General features: G+C 40.0%; 1 protein-coding gene across 1 annotated transcript in view; it reads left to right on the top strand.

Annotated features, from left to right (window-relative positions):
• SYT9 (synaptotagmin 9) overlaps positions 1-15496 on the top strand; it is a 171520-nt gene that overhangs the window by 112294 nt on the left and 43730 nt on the right. The window contains exons 4-5 of the mRNA XM_054583178.1: positions 12613-12733; positions 14172-14343. Coding sequence (XP_054439153.1) covers positions 12613-12733; positions 14172-14343 — 293 coding nt within the window. The remainder of the gene's footprint in view (positions 1-12612; positions 12734-14171; positions 14344-15496) is intronic.

The raw sequence follows: 15496 nt of genomic DNA, 5'->3' as shown, positions 1-15496 counted from the left end.
TGACCCTACAACCTAGATATGTGCCCCAACTGGGAATCGAACCCACAAACTTTTGGTGTATGGGATGACACTCCAACCAACTGAGTCACCTGGCCAGGGCTCAGATGTGTATTTCTTATTATAATCACCATATATAGCATTCTACTTGTTTTGAAATATATTCTTTTTATTATCATTCAATTTAATATTTATAATTTTCATTGTGATACTTACTTAGGCCCACAGTTTATTTGAAAGTGTATTGCTTAGTTTCCAAACATATAAAAACCTTCTAGCTCTGTTATGTATTTCTAATGTAATTGCAGGATGCTCATCCATCCTCTTATCTAACATCTCTGCCAGGCCCTCCTGCTAACTCCCTTCCTTCCAGAATGTCTTCCGTGATACCGGCTGTTGATCTCTGGGGGAGAGTGTGTCATGGTTGGGTACAGAAGCATGAGGACCACAACCGCCTCTCCCCTTTTCAGTTCAAGAAAACATGTGAAAAGGCCAGGTGAAATGAGCGCATTGTGTGTATGCAGTGAAGAGTATGCCATAAAGTCTATAAGCTTGCGGTGCTCAAACCCTGCACATTCCAAGGAAAGGACTGGCCCTTGACTGGTTCCTGACCGGTAGCTTTTAAACCTTTAAACTAGCCTGCTTGATAAGAATTCTTTGTATAATAGACCTTAACAACACCAGATATTTTGTGCTAACGACATGGTTTATGGTGAGCTCCTGTTTTCTTCTCAGAATGAAAACTGACCAGTTAAGGTCAGTCGTATGGGCACTCCTTGCCACCTGCAGTAAGAACCTTGGACATCACAGTTTAGTTAGGTGACCTCCTGGTTGACAGTACTTCACATGTATTGTCACACATCACTGCAGGGGGAAAGAAGTGCTTTCTGAGTGACTCCATCGGGAGGACACAACTGGAAGCTCATCCTAGTTTCCCCGGGCCTCGCCCTGTGTACCTTTTTCTTTGCTTACTTTAATCTGTGTCCTTTTGCTGTCATAAACTGTAACTAAGAATATAACAGCTTTTCTGGGTCCTGTGGGTCTTTTTAGTGAATCATAAAACCTGTGGGTAGTCCTGGGGACCTAAATACAGTGGTACTCAAAAAATATCGAGGAGACTAGGGTATCTAAAGTCTTTAGATAATGATTCTCTTTACCTAACTTGTGTAAACTTCTATAAAACCAAAGTTAAGTAATTTTGGTGATATTAATATATGAGTAGTATTAGAGAATAATTTATCAGAACTTCCAGTTAAATACATCAGATGAAATCCATGAGACTGCCTCCACCCCATCCTGAGGCTCTTCATAAAATAACAGGAAAGGAACTACAAACAGCACAAGCAGAAGACTTTTGCTTTGGCCCTTCAGTTATAAATATAGACAATTAGGGATGTACTAGAATCAGAGGAAAACCAATATCATGAAAGAGAATGTCCAAAGTAAATAGATCAATTGATGACTAGGGGGAAAAATAAATTAAAGCAGGAGAAAGAATTCTACCTAACATTGATCACTGAAGACCAAGCAACATCAGTGAAAACAAAGTATGTAAATACCTTTTGGGGAAATTTCAGAAGGTACAAATAAAAAGAAAAGTACAAAGAGACAATCTTAAAACCTTGAGAGGGAAAAAAATAAATCTACAAAAGAATGGTATCAAACACCCTTGTTGGAACATGAAGTACTAGGAGACATTGTGACAATATAAAATGATTCTAAGATAAAATTATTTGAACCTACATTCCATGCCCTGCCAAATTTCTTTTAAGAATTAGAGCACAACAAAGATTATTTTAACTACTTGTGAACCCTCACTGGGAGAAAAGGTACTCAAGGACATACTGAAGCAAAATGAAAATTGTATCTAAAAAGCAGTGATGATGTGGGTTTTAAGAAACAACAGTAAGCCAAGAAATTAGAATATTTTAACCACAGTTTAAATGTTTATTAATAATTTGGCTGTGAAACATAATATAGTGGTAAGAAACCACATTTTAAAAGACAATAGCAAAATAAATTAAATCCTGGGAAGAAAAAATATTTGGATACAAAATTAAGAATCCTGATTTAATAGACATATAAAAATATATCCCCTACAAATAGAGAATACCCTTTTTTTTTTTCCCCAGGTGCATTTAAGCACAAATGAATGGAATAGGCTAGGCTAGGCCAATTCTGAACTCAAGGCAAAAAAACTAGAAAACAAAGATATAGTCCTGCTCCAAAATCTTCTCAGAAGTTTTAAATCCCCATTATTAAACATAAAAAAATTAACCAGTTTTGGAAGTGTACAAGCTTTGTCACGTGTGTAGTCATGGAGCCACATCTATAACCATGACATAGAAGGTATCTGCCGTCCCCAGAGTTTTCCCAGTCCCCTTAGAGTCAATCTCCTCTTCCCAGTCCTGGTTCCTGCTTCCCACTGATCACTTTCTGTCACTGTAATTTTGCTTTTTCTAGAATTTCATACAATATGTTTTTTTATGTGTGACTTCTTTCATTCAGCATAATACTTTCAAGATTATTCATGTTGTTCCTTGTATTAGTGGTTCATTTCATTTGGCTGCTGAGTAGTAGTCCGTTATATGCGCACGCCATATTTTGTTTATCTATTCATTTGATGCTACATTTGGGTTTCTTTTCAGTTTGAGCTGAGAAAAGTTGCATACAAGTCTTGGGATGGATGAGTGATTTTATTTCCCTTAGGTAAATAACTGGGTGTGGGATTTCTGGGTCACTGGGCAAATGGATGTATGTATAACTTGAAGGGGAATTGCCAAACTGTTTTTCCAAAACGGTTTTAACATCTTTCCTTTCCAGCAGCCGCTTATCAGATCAACTGCTTTGCATTGGGAGAAGTCTTTCATTTTAATGATTCTAGTAGGTGTGTAGTGGTATCTCACTGAGGTTTAATGTAATTTTGATGAAGTGCCTGTTCAGATTTTTCGCCCCTGTTTTTTGCCAGGTTGTTTCTCTGAGTTGTAATTCTTTATGTATTCTGGATAGAAGTCCTTTAATTAGCTATATGTTTTGCAAGTATGATCCTTCAACCCTGTGAATTAACCTTTCCCTTTCCAAACAATGTTTTGGGTTTTTTTTAAGATTTTATTTATTCCTTAGAGAGAGGGGATGGGAAAGAGAAAGAGAGGGAAAGAAACATCAACATGTGGTTCCTTCTCACACACTCCTTACTGGGGACCTGGCCTGGAACTCAGGCATGTGCCCTGACTGGGAATTGAACCGGCAACCCTTTGGGTAGCAGGCCAGCATTCAATGCACTGAGCCACACCAGCCAGGGCTCCTAACAATATGTTTTTGAAGAGCAAAAGTTTTCAACTTAAATGAAGCACAATTTATCTTTTTTTTCCTATTATGTTTTGTGCTTTTTGTGTCCATTTAAGAAATCTTTGTCTAACCCAAAGTATTTTCTCCTATGCTTTTTCCTACAAGTTTCAGAGTTTTTGTTCTTACATGATGCATGATCCTTTTCTAATAAATGCTTTCATAGCATGTGAAGGAAAGGTCATGTCTTTTTGTGTGTGTTTTTTGCAAATATGAGAGGGGACCCAAAAAATACCCAGAATTATCTTCTGGAAGGCAGGCACCGTGTAGTACAGCCTTCTCCCATTAGGTAAGTGTTCTAGGAACCTGTCTGTATCAGCGTACCAGTGGGCATTGTTGTGAGAGGTTGTGTTCAGCTTCAGTGAATTTTTTTTGTGAAGACTCTTTCACTGTGTCTGCCCGTTTCATGATTGGGTGGTTTGTTTACGAGCACACCTGCCCACACCACGCTGAGTATTCAGCAGTTTTTGACCAAAAACAGCATGACCACCATGCTCCTCCCAAACTCTCCCCAAGAGACCTTCTTTTATTTCCCTGGATGAAAAAAGTCCTCAAAGAGAAATGTTTTGTCATTGTGGAAGAGGTGAAACAAAAAAATGGCAGAAGCACTAAAAGGCATCAACATTGACAAGTTCCAGAACTGTTTTTGAGTGGTGGAAAAAACGTCTTGATAGGAGTATTGCATCAAATGAAGGGTATGTTGAAGGTAACTAAAGTTTAAACGTGTAAGAATAAATACACAATTTTTAACAAATAAATTCCATTTTTGGGTCCCCCCTTCTAAATATCCAACTATTTCAACACTTTTTATTGAAAAGAGTATCTTTTCTTCATTAAATTATGTGGCACCTTTCTAGAAAATCGCTTGATGATACAAATGAAGGCTTGCTTCTGGCCTCTTCATTCTGTTTTGTTGATCATTATGCCTGTCCTTTTGCCAGTACCTCACTATCTTGATTACTATAGTTTTATTCTACATTTCAGTGCTCCAATTTTTTTAAAAAATGGTTTTGAATGTTCTAGGTTTTTTACATTTCCACATAATTTTAGAATCAGTTTGTCAATATCTACAAAAGGTATGTTGGGCTTTTGGTTGAAATTGTATCCAGCCCTGGCTGGATGGCTCAGCTGGTTGGAATGTCGTTCCATGCACCAAAAGGCTGCAAGTTCAATCCCAGACTGGGTGCATAGGGGAGGTAACCGATTGATGTTTCTCTCTCATCCTCTGTTTCTCTCTCTCTCTCTCTCTTTTCCCCTCTTTACCCCTTTACCCCTCTCTCCCCCTCTCTCCTTCTTTCCCTTTCTCCCCCTCTCTTTCTCCCTCTCCCTTCCTCTCTCTCTAAAATCAATGAACATATATCCTTGGGTGAGGATGAAAAAAATAAATAAAAATAAAATAAATTTTACTTTTAAAAATTGTATTGCATTTACAGATCAATTAGGGAAGAATCAACATCAACAATGTTGAGTCTCTTGACCCATGAATGTGAAATAGCTCTCCATTTATTTCAGTTTTATCTAATTTTTCTCAGCAGTGTTTTGTAGCTTTCAGTGTACATAATTTGCTAAGTTTATCTGCAAGTATAAATGTAAATTTCTTTTTAAATTTCAATTCTCAATGATTTCATTTCTAGTATGTAGAAATAATGTTGTTTTTTGTATTGCTCTTTTTGGCCTTGCTAAACTTGTTTTAGTAGCTTTTTATAGGTTCCTCAGGATTTTCTCCATAAACAATCATTGTATCTGCAAATAAGACAGTTTTGCTTCTTCCTTTTTAATGTGTATGTATTTTATTGCTGCCTTTTTTCACTGGCTGGAGCCTCTAGTACAATGTTGAACAGAAGTGGTGAGAACAGACATCCTAGCCATGTGTGCTGATCTTGAGGGGAAAGTGTTCAGTCTTTTCACCATTGAGTATAATGTTAACTGTAGTATTTTACTGATGCTTCTCCAAACAGATGAAATCCCCTTCCATTCCTGGTTTGCTGGGAGTTTCTACCCTGAATTGGGTATTGACTTTTGTAAAATGATTGTTTTGTATCTATTGATATGGTTTTTCTTCTTTAGCATGTTGATATGGTGATTTGCCTTATTAAAATTTTCAAATGTTAAGCCAGACTTTCATTCCCAAAATAAATCCCACTTCGGAATACATATCCTTTTTAACCTATTTCTGAGTTTGATTTGCTAAAATGTTATTAAGTGTAATCATGTCAATGTCCATGAGGACACTGGTCTCTAGTTTTCTCACAATATCTTTGTCCAGTTTTAGTATTAGGATATTGCTTTCATCATATAAGTTGGGAAATGTTCCCACTTCTTCTATTTTCAGGAAAAGCTCATGTAGAATTGGTGTTATTTCTTTCTTAAACGGGATGGAGTTGTCTTTGTAAGAAAGTTTTTAACTATGACTTTAATTTATTTAGTGGATGTAAGACTATTTCAGTTTTTTTTTTCCTTAGTTTGATATAGTGGGGGTTTTCTTCAATAATTTTCTTTTTTAATAAGTTTTTATTTTAAAAACTGTAAATTCAAAATTACTGTTTCCTCATGTGTGCTTTGTTGGCTGCTCTAATATTTAATATTTAATTAATTCCTTAGATAGACTATTATAGTCTAATATACTGTATTTCTTGTCTAGAATTTTTAGCACACTTGAAACCTATATGATCTTATTAACCAATGTCACCTGAATAAATTTAATTTTTTAAAAAAGTGCAGTCTGTAGTAACCTATATTCTCAGTTAATGTTTTTTATCATATAAATTTCATGGTAGTTTTTGTCTTTCAAGTAATTTGTTCATTTTATCTAAGTTGTCAAATTTATTGGGATAAAATTGTCTTGTAATATTCCCTTATTATTTTAATGCCTATAGTATTTGTACAAATGTGCCCACTTCCTTTTGATATTGATAATTGATATTTTCCCATTTTTTTCCTGGGCAGTTTTGCTAGGATGTTGATTTTGTTGATTTTCTTTAGTGTTTCCATTTTTATATCTTATTGTTTTCTAATCCTATATTATTTGCTTCCTTTTATCTACTTTGTGTTTGATTTTCTCTTGCTTTTCTGTGGTCCTAAATTGAAGCTTAGGTCATTGTTTTTAGATGATACTTACTTTTAAATATTAGCATTTAATGATATAAGTTTCTCTATAAGCATTGCTTTGGCTGTATACTACAAATTTTGATATTTCGTGTCTTCATTTTCATTCAGTCCAAATAATTTTTAATATTTCTTGTGATTTTTTTTATTTAACCTGTGTGTAATGTGGAAAAGTATTGTTTAATTTCCAAATATTTGGGGATTTTCCAGATATCTATGATTGAATTCTAGTTTAATTTTGTTCTTGTTGAAGAACATACTTTGTAAGATTTCAATCTTTTTTAATTTAATGAGGATTTTTTATGGCCCAGAATATGGTTTATTTTGGTGAATGTGTGACGTATACTTGAAAAAAATGTCCATTTTGCAGCTGTTGGATGGAGTCTTGATGGGTAGAGTGAATATCAAGTCGGTCAAGCTGGTTGATGGTATTGTCCAAACCTTTTATACACACACTTGTTTTCTGCTTGCTTGTTCAGTAAGTTACTGTTAAGGTGTTGGAATCTCTTACTCTGTGGGTTTGCTTATTTCTCCTCCTACTGCTATCACCTTTGTTCAATATATATTGACGTTCTATTATTAGGTGCGTACTCATTAAGGATTATGTCTTCTTGATGACTTGGCCCTTTATTGATGAAATGTCCCCTCCTCCTGGTCATATTCCTTGGTCTAAAATCTTCTTTGGTATTAATATAGCCACTACAACTTTCTTTTGATTAATGTTTACATAGCCTAATTTTTTCATCTTTTTTTAGCCTATCAGTGTCATGATATTTGAAGTGGGTCCCTGGTAGACAGCATAGATAGTTAAGTATTGCTCTGTTATTCTATCTGATAATTTCTGTGCTTTCAATTGAAATTATTAGGTGTATACATTTAATGCAGTTGTTAATATGGTAGTGTTTAAATCTATCCTTTCTATTTGTTCCATCTGTACTTTTCTTTTTTCTTGCCTTTTTTCCCACTGAGTATTTTTATGATTCTAATTTATCTTCAATAATAACTTATTTAAGAACATATACCTATTCTTTAGTAAGTTACTCTATTCTTTAAAATATACATCTTTATGTTATTTTATCTAATTTTTATTATTTTCATTCTTCTGATCATTTGGCGCTTAATTCATTTTTATTTTCTGGTTTCTTAGGGTAGAAGCTGAGGTCATTGACTTGAGTGTTTTTTTCTTGTGTAATATAGACATATTAGTGCTATAAATTTCCTCTTAGGGCTACATTCCACAAATTTTAATATGTTGTGTTTTCATTTCACTTCAGGTCAAAATACTTTCTAATTACTCCTTTGATCCATGGGTTATTTAGAAGTGTGTTATTTAGTTCTCAAGTATTTGGAGATTTTCCAGATAATTCTTTGTTATCTCTAAATAATTTGATTTCTAATTCATTTTTATTGTAGCTAGAAAATATACTTTGAACCTTCTCAAATTTAATTGAAACTTGTTTAATGGCCCACTATATGGTCTATCTTGTTTAGTGTTCTGGGTGCACTTGATAAAAATGTGTATTCTATTGCTGATTGGTAGAGTAGCTTTTTGTTTGTTTGTTACCAGTTAGGCCCAGTTAGTTGGTAGTGTTGTTCCAGTATTCAAATTTGTGACTATAACTTGTATATTCTCACAAGAATAAACATGTATTTTGAAGGTGTGGCGCATAAATATTTAGAATTACATGCTTTTGATGAATTGACCCCTTTATCATAATGAAATAACCCTTTTTGTCCTTGATAATATTCATTACTCTGACACATACTTTATTGGATATTAATTTAGCTATTCCAGATTTCTTTCTTTAGTGTTAGTACAACATATCTTTTTTATTATTTTACTTTTTTTATTGATTGATTCTTTCTTGAGAGAGAGAAACATCAACTTATTGTTTTACTTATTTATGCACTCATTGGTTGATTCTTGTATGTACCATGACCAGGGATCAAACCGACAATCTTGGTATATTGGGACGATATGCTAACCACCTGAGCTACCTGGCCAGGGCCTATTATTTTACTTTTGTATTTAAAGTAAACTTCTTGTAGAGAGCATAAAATTAGATGTTGCTATTTTATTGAATCAGACAATCTTTGCCTTTTATTTGGAAGCTTATATCATTTAAATATAATTATTAAAATCTATTTAAATTTAACATCTTACTATCTCTTAATATATATTTGGTAATACTTTTTTAAAAAAATTTTTTTATTGTTCAATTACAGTTGTACCCATTTTCCCACCATTACTCTCCCCAGCCCTACCCCCCACCTTCCACTGTCAGCCCTCCTCCCCACTGTCCTTGTCCAGGGGTCCTTCATACATGTTCCTTGACTTGACCCTTCCCCTTCTTTCCCCCATTATTCCCCTCCCCCCGCCCCTCTGGCCACTGTCAGTTTGTTCTTCTATTTTTTATTTCTTTCAGAATTATCTCTTCTGATCTTATTCCTTCCCCTTTTTTTCTTCCTTCTTTTGGATTACTTTAATATTTTAAAACATTCATTTTATCTCCTTTTTTAGCTTATTAGCTATTAAACCCTTGTATTATTTTAGTCATTACTTTTGGGTTAAAGTATCCGTCTCTAACATGCACAACTTAACTTAAAGTTATATTATACCACTTTCACTATATATAATACAAGAACCTTACAACAGTTCTGGTTTCATATTTTCCCAGTGAATACCCCAATAGAATGCAAATTCCTCAGTAATGATTTTCCAGTCTCCGAAAGGACTCTAAGTGGCCCTGCTTGGGCTACATAACTCATCCTGAACAGACCACAGTAGATTGTGACATGAATATTTGGGTAACCTGAATTCCTGTGGCCGCCCTCCTAGAACTCTATAGAACTGAGAAAGAGCTCACCAGAAGGATCCAGCAAGAAGAATGCAGAAGTGTACAGGTTAGACAAAAACTAGAGCTATCATAGACTCTTACAGGCAAACATATCACAGAAAGAATTTAGATTGGCAGGTAGACAGCTCATACACAGTTGCTATAAATTCCCCATATATCTTGCCAACGATACTGAACTTGGCCACACAAAGCAAGAACATGAAGCATTTCTCTGTATGACATTTTCCTTCCCCTTGTATCCCCCAGGGCACTCAGCCACCGGTGACACATCTGCTATTTAGTTCCTGTCAAACTGCAAATAAATCAAATACTTCACTATGCTCTTATGCTTAACTTTTATTAGCATTCTGGAATTTATTTTTACTAATAATATAAGCAATTCTGTATGTATGACACAGAATTCCTCAACCTTGGGACAATCGACATTTTGAACCAGATTATTCTCTGTAGTGGAGGGCTGCCCTTTATATTATAGGATGTTTAGCAGCATCCCTGGACTCTACCCACTAGATGTCAGTAAGGCACCCACGTCCCCAGTTTTGACAATCAGATATTTCTCCAGGTAGTACCAAGCATCCCCTGGGGAAGCAAAGTTGCTCCCGGTTAAGAACCCCTGGTGTAAGAGAATGTTTACAAACATCAGGATCTAAAGCTTCTCGACCTCAAATTAGCATCAGCTGGTGGGGAGAAAGCAGAGTTAGCATTAGGTGCCGTCAGCTCCCCTTCACTATCTCAGCAAGTCCATCTTTCATCAACAGACCATGTCTGTTTTTCTCCACTCCCGGCACCTGGCAAAAAAGGAGGCTCAACAACTGCAACCACTGCAAATGTTAAAACCGTAAGTGAGTGGATGGACGGATGGATGAAAAGAAAAATATGGATGATTGTCCACAGTGGTACTCTGCAGAAAGGGATAACACAGGTGGTATATACGTAAGAAAAGGAAATATTTTACTTTTTTACTTAAAAACTTCTGCATTTGAATTTTACCATTTTTACTCACACAACATAGAAATTTTTAAATGATTTATTTTTAAAGCACTTGGAAATCAAAGCAAGCATTTTCTCTTTGATAATTATTTCTTTAATTTGCCAATTTTTTTTTGTAAGTCCCAGTGTGGACAGTAGCCTTAGTTCACATTCTGAAGTATCACCAAGTCTGAAGCTCTGATTTTTTTTTTTTGCTTTTAACTCATGAGCAAACTGTCATATAACATAAATATCTGTGAATGGGGTTTATGTTGGGAAAAAATGTGCTCAGCACAAAAGTAACCTGATATACCCCGTTCAGCTCTACGCGTTGGCCTTGAGATGCCACATTGTGACCCTACAGGCATGTGCGATGTAGGCCCTCAGGAACTGTATGGTGATGAAAAGATGGAAGGCGACGAAGCTACACAGGCATGATCTTGGCCATTGCTGTTTTACTTTGTGCAGCCTAGATTTTCTGGGCAGGATGAGAAGAGAGGCGTGAGTGAGATGCAGTGAGGCCCTCTGCGGGGAGAGCAGGTGTCTGGGCCTTTCTACTTAAGGCAGGTAGAGAGCAAAGGAATAGGCCAGGGAATCAGGAAGGAAGGAGATAATTTGTGGGGACAGCTGTTGCTTCTCTTTCTCCTGTGCCACCAGCAGGAAGCTGGGTCAGGTCCTCCCTCTTCAGTGAGACGGACGCTCCTCCTGCAGTGTGGGACCCAGTTGCGCTAAAACAGCCCAGCACCTGCCTGTGGGACACCCCACTCCTGTGGGATTCTCATCTCTCCTCCTCACTCGACCCCAGAGGGACAGGCCCAGCCACCTGGGTCTCTGGACGTCCGGGTTCCAGGGACCAGGAGAGCCTGGTGAGGTCCTTTATTTACACGAGGCCAGCGATGCCTGAAGATAGGGAGCAATCCATCTGCCTTAGCGACCAAACAGATTCCCTGCACCTCATCCTCCAGCAGAAGCAGTCAAGGCTGCGAGGCTGGGTGAGGTGACCTTCCAGAGCTGATTCTATGCTTCTAAAAATAGAAGCATCCATGGAGAATTGAGAAGGGGAGGGGAGGCTGTGGATGTTGAGGGCAAAAACCGTCCTCCCCAGAGCATTGTCGGTATGAAACTGTGTTAATTAGACACATGCACCCAGCTCAGTAATCTTAGGTATCACAGAAATTGAAACTGAATGAACTGGCTTCTTTATTTTCCTTTCTGGTTACACTCTCCCTGGGTAAAAATGAGAAAGAGAAGCATGTCAGCATGTCTTCTGACTTATCTGAATGGCTGTGCACTGCCTGAGGAGGTGTCTTCCCCAACAGAAGGAAATGGGCGCTCCTGAGAGACACACCGAGAGATGGCCAGGACCGCAGCTAAGTGGAAGTCCCCAGGGCCGGCCGTAGGGGCCTGTGGGGCCTGGGTCCCAGCCACCTCTCCCTGCATGGAGGCCGCGCAGCGCTCTGTCTGAGGCCGGGTGTGTCCAGGGCCATGTAGGGAATAGATGTTTCCAGGGTCCAGTGGAGCCATGTGCTGGTCTGCACACGTTGTGCGTGACCAGGTTGTGTGCAGGCCTCTGATGGGTGGAGGAGTTGTGTGTGTGTGTGTGTGTGTGTGTGTGTGTGTGTGTGTGTGTGTGTGTGTGTTTTGGGGTGTGGGGGCTTTTGCAGGAGTTCAGGAAGGTATTGTGGCAAACCTGGGGTGGACTGTGGAGCAGGGTGTGTGGGGCAAGGGTACATATGGACGGTGACTATTTGGAGGACGTTGTGGGCCTATGTGAGGCCTGTGGGAAAAACTTGGGGACAGCCATGTAGGAAACAGGAGTGGGCCAGTGCCCCCGGGGCTGTGTGGGGACCGGTGTGAGGGGCTGCGCGAGGCTGCAGGGGTCCCCGCACGGCCCCTGGGCGGACTGTGCACAGAGCGCGCGTGTGAGCAGGACTGTGGTGGGGGCCGCTCAGCACTGCAGCGCCTCTCTGTGTAGCTCTGTCCTGGGGGCTCGGTGGGGTTGTGACAGGGATATGAATGGACCCACATGTGGGATCCACAGGGAGTAGTTAAGGCGGTGGGGGCTACTCTTCTGGGGGTACTTGCTGGTCCACACGGTCTTTTGTGAGGCTGAGCAGGGCTGCATGTGGCTGGATAGAGGGTGGTAGAGGCCCTGGGTGGCCTCCACAGTTTAGCCACCCAAAGATGGGCTGGGCTCCCGTGGGGTGAGGGGCTCCCGAAGTGCAGGCGTGAAGGTGACACGCCTTGGGAATTCGTGAGACGAGCAGAGGAAGCAGGGCCTTTCACCCACCAGGCTGCGGGACGCTTCCTCACGCTTCGGTTTGTGCTCTCTCAACAGGACAACGTGGATCTCGGAGAGCTGATGTTTTCCCTCTGCTATCTGCCAACAGCTGGCAGGCTGACCATCACTGTTATAAAAGCCAGGAATTTAAAGGCAATGGACATAACAGGAGCATCAGGTGGGACATTCCCTAATTCAGACTTTCTCATACAGCTCCGTTGTTGTGCCCTGTGAAGTTTCTAGTACAGTAATAAACACATGGACTCTGGAACCAAACTACCTAGGTTTAATCCCTCTCTTAGACCTAATAGCTGTGTGACCTTGGGCAAGTCACTAAACCTCTCTAGGCTTCCGATTCCCCATCTGTAAAATGAGAGTAATAGTAGTAACTGGCTCCATGGGGTTGTTAAAAGATTAAATGAGTTAATACATAACAGACCATAAGAACATGCCTGGTGCATACTAAATGCTGTTTATTATTAGCTATCATCATTATTAGTATTCTCTCTTAAGTCTTCTTCACAGTAATTCTGAACAGGGTCTGCAATTTACCTATGATATAGCTTATCTAATTGAGTCTTTCCTCAGATACAAGCAATTACTGTCTCAGGTTTACTGAAGATTGAAGAATCCTATACCCTTATAAAAGGCTCATTAGTGAACTGTGCAGCTTGGTTTTTCCAGTGAATCAAACATAGACCTTAAATCCTAAACCCTAAAAAAAGCCCCACTATGCAGTTCCTAATAGTAGAAATTCAGGAGCTGCAGGGGCTCCTGAAATATGGTCATAAAATACCCAGTCCACAGACTGTTGGTCGCTGAAGTCAAAGGACATCAGATGCAATGCATTCTGCTTCCAGTACTCCAGTGTTTTTCCAAGCGGAAAAAAGATATGGCCCCTTCTGGCTAAGTCCCTCCTGGACAGTATATGGGAGTCAGGGCAACACCCTGATATGCAGGTGAAGAGAGAAGAACTCCCCACTGAGCAGTAGGATAGTGAGGTGGGACCAGGAAGGTCCCGCCTGAAGCAGAAACCAGCCTTATCACCTGCCACCCCCTCCCCGCGTAGCAGCACAGGCAAGCCTGAGTCCTTTGTCTTCCTGACGTGCTGAACTGCTTCCCTCTTTGCAGCCTGACTGCAGGAAGCTCTGGGGGCTCCAGGCCCCCGCAGCTAGGAAATCTACGCCTGAAATTCTCCCTTTGCTAAAGACCTGATGTTTAGGGGAAGATTGTCCGCAGCGGCTCAGAGTCCAGGCCTGCAGCCCGCTTCTCCACGCCGTGGACGCGCCTTTGCATTTCTCTTCCTGTCACTGCCAGGCGGGTCTGGATTCTAGCTGGAACGGTTTCTAATTTAGTAACGGGTGTTTTTTCACACTATTTTTAAATTCCACGCATTTCGAGGAGGCAGCGTCCTGTGCTTTTTCGTGAATGAAAGATTTGATTATCCTAACTCTAGTCACTGCCCAAGCATCATATTAATTAAAATCCTCAAACTCCAAGTCGACAGGCAGGTACAGGAGTTCTGCATGCAGCCCACGAACTTCCACCACGATGAAACTGCTGGCCTAAATCTGCATTTATCCTCACAGTACCCCTGCTTCCCCCGGTCTCTACAGATCCCTACGTGAAAGTCTCACTGATGTGTGATGGCAGACGGCTGAAGAAGAGGAAAACGTCCACCAAGAGGAACACTCTGAATCCTGTTTACAACGAAGCCATAGTCTTTGACGTCCCTCCCGACAACATTGACCAAATCCACTTGTCCATAGCGGTCATGGACTACGACCGGTGAGATACCTGAAGCTCTTTCTCAGTGCAAATCCTCTGTGTCCATAGCAGGAAGGCAGGGAGGGGGCGGGGAGGTGCAGTCACAGATTCTTAGCTGGTGTTCCAGCAGCAGGAAATGACTCGAATGAGTAGCACGTGGAAAGCTGATGGGTAAGGAGTCCAAGCCCTGCTGTAGAGTCGGATTATGAAACTGGCTCTTAGCTCTCCCATTCTTTCCTCTGCCTTTTTAATCTTTTCTTTTCCCTTCTCCATCTTTCCCAACCCCCACCTCTTCCCCTCTCCACCCCTGCACACCCACTAGACCCTCAGCTTGGAGAACTATGGCCCCACAGGTCTATATCTTCTCTTGGGCCATCCTGGCCCTCATGGAAACGGTCCACTCAAAACAGCAGGGCAAGTACTTTGGCCAGACCACAAACATTTCTAAATACAAAACTACGTTATTTTTTTCCCTTATCCCAGTGTGTTTAATAAAGATCATTTCCATCCACTTAAGTCTGAAAGCAAACACAGAAATGTTCTCTTGAAAATGCTAGAATCAGTATGGATGACAGGGTACATTAAAATGTATAAGATGCTCGACTTTCTAATTAATACAGCACAGAAAAGATATTTATAGCCTACATGGTAGCCAATTGTGTATTTAAGGAACAGATTTGAAAAACAGTCACTTTAATATGCAAAGGAAGTACCAACAGGGAATTATGTATGTTAAACCAGTCATTAGACTGAAATGAAAAGTCTCTTTTTAATTGGAAACCTCTCACGTGGTCTCGGCACAATTTTGAAAAAATCATTCTGACTTCTAATATAATCTTCCAAATATTATTTGTAGCTAAAAACTTTCCCACGTACCCCTGAAATGTCAGTAAAGCGGCACCCATGTGCTGAACAACACTCTCTCAGGTGGATGCCTGGGCGGAGCCTAACCAGCTGCCAACCCCAGGGGCACATGGGTGGCTGAGCTGCCCACGGGTGTGACAGGCCATGCTGGGCAGTAGGCCTCTGCCTGTCTCTGCTGGATGCCCACAGGAGGGGACATCGCCCGCCAACCATGGAGAGCTAAACCAGCATTTTTCATGCTATTGCCAAGTTTCCCACATCGACAAACCTGATTATGGGAGCTATGCTTCAGTGTAATTCTCAGTAAACT

This window comes from Pteronotus mesoamericanus, unplaced genomic scaffold, assembly GCF_021234165.1.
Source record: "Pteronotus mesoamericanus isolate MK-2021 breed Mesoamerican mustached bat unplaced genomic scaffold, CSHL_Meso_final contig_1189, whole genome shotgun sequence".
NCBI lineage: Eukaryota > Metazoa > Chordata > Mammalia > Chiroptera > Mormoopidae > Pteronotus > Pteronotus mesoamericanus.
This window is presented reverse-complemented; position numbering and strand designations above follow the sequence as displayed.